A 12,047-nucleotide genomic window follows, 5' to 3' on the forward strand; every position below is an offset into this window, starting at 1 on the left:
AATTTGAATTAAAATAAAAAGTACCGTAATCTTCATTTTGCGATAGTATTTATTTCGCACACATTTTTAAAGAGAATCAGAAGACAAATGAGTTGAAGAAATGGCTGATGTTATAGCAGTAGCTAATGTAGGGTCTGTTTCTCCTGATGAAGAAGAGAGCTACTTATATGGTGAAACTTCTGGTAGCAATTAATTATAACATAGAAATTTAAAGTTATATGGTCTAAATTTTCAAAATTTGACTTTTTAAATTATTTTCATATTTACTGTTACTTACCTTTAGAGTAAGTGTAAATAAAAGTAAATAACTTTAAAAAACACAGTAAAAATGATTTAAAAAGTCAAGTAACGCTAAAACGTAGTGTTATTCCCCTTATACCACATGTTATTTCTTGCATAATGCTCTTCAGGCTCAAGAACATAAAGTATTATTTTTTAAAAAAGATTTTAATTTAATAACTTCATGACTATTAATACAAAGTCTCCATTAATGTTATATCCGATAAATATAATAATTTTAGATACTAAATAAGTATTGAAGCATTCAAAATAAAACCATTATGAAATCAAGTAAAATTTATAAAGCATTAATATGAAATCTACTTAGAAACTAAAATCTATATCAAATATACTTTAAAAAAAATTCAACTTCCTACCAATCATAGTAAATTTAAATTTAAAGAGTTATTATTCTAATCTAATATAATATGTTAACTTAAAGTGTAAGTTTTGAAGCTCTTTACTGCAACTTTTAATCTGTTTCAAGTGGTTACTTAACAACAAAAGTCTTTACTATCATGCTAAAAGTATATTTAAAGTTTTTGTGGTTTCAAAAGTTAACATTTCAAGATTCTACAAAAAATATTAGCGCGTTTAAGAAAAAGTTAGTTTGTTTTTAATTAACTTATTTTAAATTGAAATTTAACCTCCTTTTTTTAACTCATTAGTTCTTCAGCGCAGCTTTAAAAAAAAATAATTTTCCTAATTTGAAATAGTAAATAAAAATAAAATATATAATTTGATGAGTATATCTACCTTGTTTTATGTATGAGCATAATGAAAATAATATTTTTGTATAATAAATCTAGCAATAGGCACAGTCAGGGTTAAGGTTAGGGTTAGGTTTACTGACTACCTAGATTATAAGATACAGTGAAACATATATATTAAATGACCATCTAGTGATAGGCACAGTGCAAAAGTGATTACACAGTACGAATATCAACTAGAAGTTTAATAAATATAAATATATATGTACATATATATTTATATTTATGCATGTATATGCGTATATGCATACATGCATAAATACATATAAACATTTATCTTACTTTATGTTTAGAAGGAAGACAATCTGCACCAACAGCTAGGTAAAAATATAATGTTAAATACCATTTATATTTGCAATGCTCGAAATAAAAAATAATTAATGAATGAAACAAAGTTTTATTTTGGTTTCTATAAACAATTTGACAAACATTGTTTTTTTGTTTTGTTTTTTGTCAGTTATTGCTGTTTAGCATATTTGTATAATATAAATTTATAAAATTTCAACAAAGTTGTATAATATAAATATATTTATTTTATATCAATTAAAGTCATAAATTGAGTAATGACTAAACTTAGTGATAAACAAAAGAGTTTGGTTTAATGAGTAGCAAAACGATTAAAGAGTTAAGGAAATTTCCTGGCAAAACTAGATCAGCAAATTTTTTGAACTTTTATTTTGCTATCTTTTTTAGCTTTTCTTTGTTCTTATCAAATTTTGATGAAATCTTTTTGTATTATTATTATCAGCTCTTAAAATGACTTAAAAATTTTTAAAAAGATTAAATTTAATACTAACAGTGAAAAGATTAAATTTAATACTAACAGTGACAAAGTTGATAAAATAAGAAAATAAAATAATTTGAAATTATTAAGATAAGCTCAGTAATGTTATAAATAAAATAAATAAGGTAAAAATTTATTATTATTTTGATTGTCCAAAAGAAACTTTTTTTTTTTTAAACCAATCTTTAATCTTTTATTCATAGAGTTGTATATGTACATCATAAATAATGATAATAATTTTTTAACCTCATTTGCTAAATTTAATTATAATGCTGTATAGTTTTAGATTTTTTTTAGAGAGGATGAAGTATCTTCTAGGCTTGAGTTTGTTTCCAACGGTCATGTTGCAGAAGAAGATAACATTGTAGAAAATAACTCAGACAACAATGCAGAGGTACACAGTTTGTAATTCGATATCAATTTAAATCAGTTAGATGTTCGCCAAGTTTTGAAATATATAAATTTTTTTAATGGATTAAATAAGGATCAAAATGATGAAGATGGAGAATTTGAGGAGTCTGATGATGACGAAGATGACAATATTCAAGTTCATATTGGTGAAGTAAATACCAGTGGAACTAATCCTGGGTTAAACTATAAATTTTGTATTTGTATATAATTCAATGTTGACTATAATCAACATTTGTACTTAAAATGATTTGTATGTGTGATGTTTTTAGTACTTAAAATGATTTGTTTCCGTGATGTTTTGAGTATAATACTGTAAAAAAGTAAAATTCTTTAAACTAGTTAAGTATAAAGTTTTTTTGCATAAAGTTTCCCTCTTCAAACCAAAAGTTTTTTTTCATAGTTTTAACAGCTTAATATAATACTCTTGATAAGTTTTATACTTCAATTTTATTAAGGTAGCTATAAGAATTTTAGAAAGTATAAAAAGTTCAAATATGGTTTGGGATTTTTTTCCATAGTAGTTGGCTAAAGTTGATATTTTCGTTATCAAATTGAAATTTTTTGTGATTTTGTTGGTCTTCTCATTGTGGTTAAACATTAAAAAAAAATTCAGTTGATTAGAGAGCTTCATTCAATGAGTTTTATGTTAATTTTTTAAAAATAATAAATACTTTAAATTTAGCGTCTATGGTACACCAGTCAATTGGAAAAAAGATGCCACGGGTAATCTTAAATCTGCTGTTTTGCCAACGCAAGGTCAGAAAAAAATTGATGTTAATGCTGTAGGCTTAATAAATGGTCAGCCAATATATGAGTATGACATGGATAATGATCAAGATGATAAACCGTGGAGAAAACCAGGTTGGTGAGTTTTATTTCTTTAAAAGAATTCATTGAAACGGTAAAGTAAAGTTTATATTTATACAAATACATGAACTTATGCTGTTTTTAAAATTTTTTGCTAAATAGCTTGCATTGATTAAGTAGTTACTAATGGAAAGTTTTCAAATTGCTATGACAAATCTTTTTTTTTTTCAAAAAAGGTTATGTTCAGGTAAAATTTAAAGTTTCAACTGTTTAATTTAGCATATATATTGGATTGATAGCCAGGCCTAGAAAAAAATTTATAATACTTAATAATAATAAAGGATAGGGTTAAAAAGCTAGGAAATGGTTAACTGAAGACTTAAAATTGGAAGGTTGTATATACAAGGAAAACATGAAGATGGGTAAGAGTTATAAGGACAGATTAGAAAAAAATGTTGTATCGAACAACATTTTGTGACGTTAGAATAATAGGCTTCTATCTACATTTTTTGATGTTGTGAAAAATTAATTTTCAATTTTTAATTATTTAAATGTTTTACAGTTATTGTTGTTTATATTAATAAAATATATGTTTTTTATGTCATTTATGTTTTATAATTAATCTTACGTTATTGACTTCATAATTTTTAAAATTGCTTGACCACAAATCAATTGTTAATTTCAACTTTATAAAATAAGGATGAAATTGACAATGAAAAAATAATTTTTAAAGTTATATGAATAATGATAAAAATATTAATATATTAAAATTATAAGATTTTGAACACAAAAATAATATTATAATTAAAAACAGAAAATTAAATTTTTTTATCATGAAAGTTTTTATATATATATTTTTATATATATACCATGAAAGTTTGGAGAACCTTATTATTCTCACTCATCTACCAATATGCTATTTTGTCTTATACCAATTTATATTACTTAATAAATAATAAATAATGTGTGTTCTAAGCAATAAATTTAAAAAATTTGATATTTTGATCTTTTAATGAATTTAACAAATTTTTACTTATAATTTTAAAAATTTAAGAGAGTATAAAAAATTGTGTTAAATTGTCTTAACAGTACAAAAGGGAGATCGAACCCTATTATTCTAACATCACAATTTGTTAGAGAAAAATAAAGTGATTTAGGTATCAGTATGTAGAGAGGTAACACCTTCAGGATTAAATGGTAAAGGTAGAAGTAAGAAAAGTGGTCCTTATTAAATTTCAACCCTGGTTGCTTCCTATTCCTGCATAAAAGTTCGCTGAACTTTTTAAATAAAAATACTCTATGCTTTAAAATTAATAAGTTAATTAATTTGAAATAATTAAAAATTGATAAAAATTAGCTATTTAAAAATAATTAGTTTGTATTAATTAATCTAAAATAAATAAAAATTATTTAAAATTAACTAATTTGTATTAATTTAAAATATAAATAAATAAAAAATTGATAAAATTTTTTTATTTAAAATTAACTAGTTTGTATTAATGAATTTAAAATAATTAAAAATTAATAAAAGTTATTTTAAATCAACTAATTTGTTTTAATTTCATAATAATAATTTGAAATATAACTTTACCTTTTTAAATAAAAATTAAATAACTAAGGTTCTAAGAGTTACGCTTTATAACTTTGCTAAAACGTTTCAAACCTTTTTAAAAAGTTTAACAGTTTGAAATATCTCTTGTCCACAAAATTTAAAACGAATGTGTAAATAACATTAAAATGGTTTTAAATGTTCAATTGTTTTGTAAATTTAACTTTATTTTTAGTTATTTTGTTTAAATTTTATCTAATATAATTTATTTTTCAGAATATTATTTATTAAATATTTAAAGATATTCAATTTAAAAAGATTTCGCTACCTAACCCATTATCTTTAGCTTTGTTTGACTAAAATTGTTAGAAACTAAATCTTTTAAATTTAAAAGTTTATTACTAAGCTTGAGTGATTGTAATTGAATTTTTGTTTTAGTTAGCAACAAGGTTAAGTTCTTAGCAACAAGGTTAAATTGAAAAAATATACTTTTAGCATATAAAGTTTAACATTGAAGTTTGAAATAAGTTTTTATATAAAAGTCTAAGTTTTCTATGGAATGCTTTTTCCCTAAAACAAACAGATATTAGTAATCAATTGAAATTTAGTAGAAAAAATACTTTTTCAATTATTATAGTAATATCACTTATTTTTCGAGCCTTTGATAAAAAAGAGTATGCATAAGGTATTTTTATAGACCTTAGTAAAGGCTTCGACACAGTTGACCACCATTATTTATTAAAAAAACTAGTAAATTATGGAGTTGAGAATGCAAATGTAGTTTGGTTTAAAACTACTTGTCTAATAGAAAGCAGTATGTTTCTTATGATGGTGGTAAAACTGAAGATAAGACAATCACTTGTGGAGTTCCTCAAGGATCCATTTTAGGGCCGCTTTTGTTTTTAATATACATTAACGACTTAAGCAGAGCTTCAAATATTTTAGACTCTATTTTGTTTGCTGACGATACCGATTTATTTTATTCCCATAGTAACATAAAAACTCTATTTAAAACAGTCAACAAAGCACTGTTAATAGTAACTGCATGGTTTAATACAAACAAATTGTTATTAAACTTAACTAAAACTAAGTATATTTTTTTTCATCGCCTTTATCAAAAAGACAAAATTCCTCTAAAGCTTCTAAATGTTAGCATTGGGAATCAATTTATAAAAAGACAACACTCAATTAAGTTTCTAGGTGTTCTTCTTGACAAAAATGTCACGTGGATAAACCACTTAAAATTAATCGAAAATAAAATTTGTAAAAATATTTGCATATTTTATAAGGTAAAACCATATCTAAATAAAAATTGCTTAAAATATATCTACTTCTCTTTTATTCATTGTTATCTCAATTATGCTAACATTGCTTGGTGCAGCACCAATAAAAAAAAACTAAACAAGCTATTTAATAAACAAAAACGTGCCATAAGAATAATATCCAACGCAGACTGTCTCTCTCATTCACAACTACTATTTATTAATCTAAAAATTTTAAATGTTTACCAAATAAATATATATCATTTAATTTTTATGTATAAAATCAATAACTATACGATGCCAAATATTTTTAAAACGCTATTTAAAAAAATGCAGTACAAATATCTTACTAGACATGCAAACAATAATTATATTCAAGCTAAAACTCCCTTTAAAGCCACTAAGTTTTTTATCACAGCTAGAGGCCCCCAACTATGGAATATAGTAATTAGAAATAACATCAAAACGCTTGCAAACATAAAAATTTTTAAATCGAAACTAAAAGAAATAATTTTAATTAATCAAAACATGATGGATTTCTTCTAGAGCTATATTTATTTGTTGGCCTTTAAAATATTGTATAGTATATTTTTATTTTATTTGCAAAGGTTTAAAAATTTAGTTCTTTAAAAACTTATTTTTTATTTTCTTATTATGAAAAAAAAAATTTTTTTTCGTTAAAATTTCAAATTCTTTTCATTATATTTCCTAATTCTTAATCGCAATAATTAAAAACTTTTATATATAGTTTTGAATTATTTTTTTTCGTTTGTTTATTTTTTATTTTTGCTTTGTGTTCAATTATATTTGAAAATAAATTTTAGAATTTATTACCTTTATTTAAAAAAAACAAAAAATAAAAAATAAATGAATTTTTTTTTTTTTCTTTTTTATATTTTACAAAATTTTTAATGGCAAGATTTGATGGCTATATTATTTACGGATTATTGGGAGCTTAGCGATAAGACTATTTTGTCTTCTTCTTGTCCCCACCATGTGTACATTTTACCAATACGAGAGTTGTAATTATTTTAAACGGCAAATTTATAATAATAATAATAATCACTATTAGTTATTTTCAGTACAAAAAAAATATTAACACTGTTCATTTAAACTGAGTATTTAACACTACAAACACCATAATTTTAAATGCTAGAAGCAATATTGCAAATGTTACATAAAACAAATTTTTTTTTTGAAAATAGTTTAATAAAATAATGGTACAAACACATTATACATTATATAACATGTTATAAAGTTTAGTATTTTATAAATTTTATTTAAACAAAGTTATAAAGTTTTTCAAAATTGTCAAAATGACAAAAAAAATTGTTACTACAAAAGAAATTATAATTCTCTTTTATTGAACTTTTTTAGTATTTAAAACAATTAAAATGCTTATTTTTTTAAATATAAGTCTGTTGTAATAGTGTTAATATTGCAATTTAAAATAAGAGTTTTTAGAAAACTGTTTAAAATTTCAAGAAATCAATGAACAAAATGAATTTTTGATACTCTTATAGGTATCATAATCTGTTATTGTTCAATATATTTTCAATATATATTTTTATATATATAACATTATTAGAAAAAAAACTTGCATGAAAGGTGCACACTTTGGATGGGCTCACAAAAAGAGAGCTCTTTAGTAAAGTTTTTTAATTCTATTAACACAATTTGTAACAATTTGTCACAAACACAATTTGTCACTCATAACAGATAAAAGTAGAATATAATTAGAGATTGAAATAAAATAAAAGAGAAAACATTTCTATAACTTGTAATAGAGTTTGTCATTCATCCTAAAACTTGTAATAGAGTTTGTGATTCATCCTAAAAAGCCACAAATAGGATTAATAAAGCTTTTTTTTTAACATATGTTAAAGTAAGTCAAAGATTTTATCACTGTCGGGCTTAGTAGTAAATTATAGTAAGTTATTTATTTCAGTAATTTTTTTTTTTTAATTTAAAAAAAAATATATATAAACTAATTAAAGTATTTTTACTTGCCAGGTGCTGATATTTCAGATTACTTTAACTATGGTTTCACTGAAGACACATGGAAGCAATATTGTGAAAAACAAAGGCGCATGAGGCTTGAAACCAATCGTGGATCTTATGTATGTGAAAATTTGTATGTATATATATAAATATATATATATATATATATATATATATATATATATATATATATATATATATATATATATATATATATATATATATATATATATATATATATATGTATATATATATACAAGTTTATTTATGTATATATACAAGTTTATTTTTCTAAAAACAAGGGTAATGCTTTAGTCTATCCCTTTTTTTCATTAAATTAAATTAACTGTAAAAATTCAAAACATTATTCTTTGCTAAAAAATTGTTGTTTCACAAAGAAAGAAATTGAGCATATCAATACATTAATTCAGAGACCTCTGGGACAGAAAATTTTAAAGAGCTTTTGAACATATCGATGAAAGGCTTGAATCGATGATAAAAGTGTCGGTAATAAAAGACAGATTATGTCTACTTCTAGTATCCCATTTCTAACTGAAATAGAATTTCAATTAGACTTTTTTTTTATACAAGCTAATCGCCCTTTAAAAAGCGTTCCATTGTTATAGCACTTGTAAAGCTCATGTGCACATTTTGAGTTTAAACACTATCTCATCATCTTCCTGTAAAAACTTATCATTTTCAAGATTTTTGATTTGAAATGTTGGTGTGTTTTGAAAAAAAAGGCTACAAATTGTTAATACTCTTGGAAATTAGGAATTAGTATTATTAATTGATCTAGAAAACAATTTTCATTACAAAATTTTTTATTAGTATTATTGTATTTTTATTTTTTTAGATAGTTACAACAACTCCATCAATTACACCTGCTCAAGTTGAGATTGAAGTTCTACCTGATGGTAAACTTTTTTTAAAAGAGGAATATTGTATGAATAAATATGTTGTTGTTTTTATTTGTTGAGCAAAATTTTTCTTAAAAGTATTAAGCAGATTAGTATTTTAGATAATAATAAAGATATTAATAAAAAAAATTTAATCATTTGCTAAAGGCAGAACTCGTGTAAAAGCTGGCCCACCACCTGATAGGAAAGTAGAAGGATCGATTCATGTCATTGGATCAGATGGTATTTTTTACATGTTTAATTCTTTATTGTTGTTTTAGTACTTATTTATTAATTTATAAATAAATTTAGAATTTATAAATAAATATCAAAATAAAATTTATAAATAAGTATCAAAACAACATTTATAAATAAGTATTAAAATGAGAAAAAAATTTATATATTAATAGAATAATAGTTTTGAAATGGTTTTTAACGTTTTTTAACAGCTGATGCACGTCGCAAGCAAAAAGAGGATGAACTGTTGGCATTAGCTTTAGGATCTACTCGTGTGATAGCTCCATCAGGCTTTCCAGGTCAAAGACCAATTTACACTGGTATTTTCTTTAGTTTTTTTTTTAATTGTCTTCACTTACTTGTCTAATTGAATTGTTTTTGTATAGATATTGTTTATTTGTATTTTGAGTTTACTAATGGCAAAAAAGTTTATTAAATGATCAGTTATAGTTATTAATATGTCATTAACATTTTTTATTCTATATATTGTTTTTATTTTATTAGAGTTCTTTTATTTATTAGAGTTCTTTATTTTTATTTATTTATTTTTATTTATTAGAGTTCTTTTCACATGATTTTTATATTTTATAGCGTTACCAGGAGGCACAATGATGTTTAATCCTGAAACATCCCAACCACAACAGATTCAATCTATTGGTATGTTTTTTGTTGTTGTTGATGATGATATATGGTTAGTGATGTTTTTTTATTATATTGTTTAATTGTTTTTTTAAAGTTTATTTAAAAAAAGTTTTGAAAATTTTCTTAACTGGGTATTAGATTTATGATTGTTTTTTGCACTTGCATATATTGCATATGTATTGGATATGCAAAAGTTGCATATATTGCATATGTATTGGATATGTTATAGTTGTATATATTGCATATATTTAAAAGGTTGCATTTGGATATGCTAAATTATTAAAAATATTTTATCTCACAAAAAATTTATATTATTTACTTATTGTACATTACTTGTTTTGGCAGGTGGAGGTACAAGTGGACTACCTCCTGGTTTGCAGTTCTTACCTCATGTATCTCAATCTGGTTAGTTAAATTTGAACCATTATTCCAAAGTTTAATATATTATTTTTGTTTATTATTATGTTTGTTTTATGTTTGTGATTTTTTTTTTTAAATCTTATCATTTCAATATTTTGTTTACCTTAATAAATTTGTGTAATTTATTTAATTTTTTGTTTTCTTTCTTAAATTAATTTAAATAAATTAGGAATGCAGAGTATGAGTGGTGGCCCTCAAATGTATCCTCCATCTATGAGTCTTGGTGGTAAGTTTGTTTTTTATTTTTATGTATTTATTGACTGGTGTATCATTATTGTAATATATACATCTGTTATCTAAATAATAAGTGGGAAGTAATTGATACCCATTTTAGGCATTTTGAGACAATGATCAGAGGAAAAATTATCCCTGTTTCATTTTTTAACACATTCTTTTTTAAGTTGTGAGCATGATGTACACTAGAGATGTGCCTGAACCAGTTTATGCTGAGTCCCCAATTCTGGTTACCAGGAAGAAAATACCCGGTCCCAGTGCCCGGCATTGGATCCAATTTCAAAAGGTGGAATAAAAGCTTGTAAAATTTCTAGTGCTGAATTGTTTTCACAAAACAACGCTGATTAATTTGTGCTAATTAAGTTTGTCTAAGTATATCAAGTTTCTTTTTAATAAACAATTATATTTACACTCAAGGTCACAAATTCAAATTATGCAAACTAAAGTGTAAACTTGATGTTCGTAAATGTTCTTTCTCCCTTAAGGTTGTTAATATTTGGAATAACTTGCCATCTGATTTTGTTTAGACCAAAAACATCAAGAGCTTTAAAATTAAAGTTAACTCTATCAATTAAAAAAAAAAAAAAAAAAAAATTCTCAAGTGAAAAAACTCTCTCAAACAATAAAAAAAAGATATTCAGATAACTGTATAAATCAGTTTCCTTTTTACAATATATTCTGATTATTTTGCAAAAATATATTTTTAAAAATATTTCAAGTGAGAAACATCTATATTGAGTAAATAGGGCTTTTTGGTTATCGACACCATAACATTTTAGATTTATATTAAGAAGTTTATTGGTTGAAATTTAAACTAAAAGCAATCCTGTTAATAATATTTTGACACAATTTAAAGTACGACTAAAATAAATAGTTACAGCACCTAATGTTTATTAAAAATTTCTTTTAATAAACATAAACCTTATTTTAATTATGGGTACCCGGAGAAACAGTCGATTTACCGGGTACCTGGGTCCGAACCAGGTACCCAGCGCATCACTGATGTACTCATGCTCTGTTTTTAAATATATTCTATTTAGTATATTTTTTTTATTTTTTTAAAAGTGTCTTGATGCTTATTTATGCCTGAGGAATATTTTAGAACATATGTTAGTCTAAAAGCTGAGTTAAGATTACCAAGTTGTGAACTTTAATTTAGATAATTTTGCTCAAAAAAACAACTTTTTTTTTCTATAAAAGATATCCTTCACAAATATAGTTTGCCAGCCCAAACCTAGCCAACATATGTTGGCTGAAGGTTGAAAATTGCAATTCCAAAGTAAAATAAGAAAACATGTTGACAGAATAGTCTAGTTTGTTTTTTCTTTTAAAAGTCTGAAAAATTAAAAGTATAACTTTTGATTTTTCAGACTTTTAAGAGTGAGTAGGTAAAGTGAGTTGAACTCACTCTACCTCCTCACTCTTTTACATTTTTTCTTCTTGAGCAGCTGTTATTTCTAACCCTGACCATTTCTTTCATACTTTTCTCAAAAACAACTCTCTTGAGAATAAACATCTTTTTACCACTGCAAGAGACACAAAAAGTCTGATTTTCTAAACTATCAAAAAGTCATTTCTTTTTTATTCTTTTAAAACAGACAATTAATGTTGAATATAATCTCTCTTCTGAAGTTCACAGATCAGACATTTGAATCAATGTTTTTTAAAAGGGGGGACTAGCCCAAAACATTTTGAGCAAATCCACTTTTAAAAAACACTGATTCATTTCTAAATGCAAAAAACCTACTTTTT

General features: G+C 23.8%; 1 protein-coding gene across 2 annotated transcripts in view; it reads left to right on the forward strand.

Moving 5' to 3' along the window:
* The window catches only part of LOC100214115 (pre-mRNA 3'-end-processing factor FIP1), a 21,024-nt gene continuing 8,977 nt past the window's right edge, over positions 1-12,047 (forward strand). The window contains exons 1-12 of one of the 2 annotated variants that reach the window (XM_065813653.1): positions 1-182; positions 1,343-1,370; positions 2,131-2,227; positions 2,318-2,421; positions 2,927-3,105; positions 7,876-7,982; positions 8,720-8,780; positions 8,931-9,005; positions 9,212-9,319; positions 9,591-9,656; positions 9,987-10,046; positions 10,231-10,287. In XM_065813653.1, the coding sequence (XP_065669725.1) occupies positions 101-182; positions 1,343-1,370; positions 2,131-2,227; positions 2,318-2,421; positions 2,927-3,105; positions 7,876-7,982; positions 8,720-8,780; positions 8,931-9,005; positions 9,212-9,319; positions 9,591-9,656; positions 9,987-10,046; positions 10,231-10,287 (1,024 nt within the window). In that variant the 5' untranslated portion in view covers positions 1-100. The remainder of the gene's footprint in view (positions 183-1,342; positions 1,371-2,130; positions 2,228-2,317; positions 2,422-2,926; positions 3,106-7,875; positions 7,983-8,719; positions 8,781-8,930; positions 9,006-9,211; positions 9,320-9,590; positions 9,657-9,986; positions 10,047-10,230; positions 10,288-12,047) is intronic. The other variant, XM_065813654.1, reaches the window with a different exon arrangement.

This window comes from Hydra vulgaris, chromosome 12 (genome assembly GCF_038396675.1).
Source record: "Hydra vulgaris chromosome 12, alternate assembly HydraT2T_AEP".
NCBI lineage: Eukaryota > Metazoa > Cnidaria > Hydrozoa > Anthoathecata > Hydridae > Hydra > Hydra vulgaris.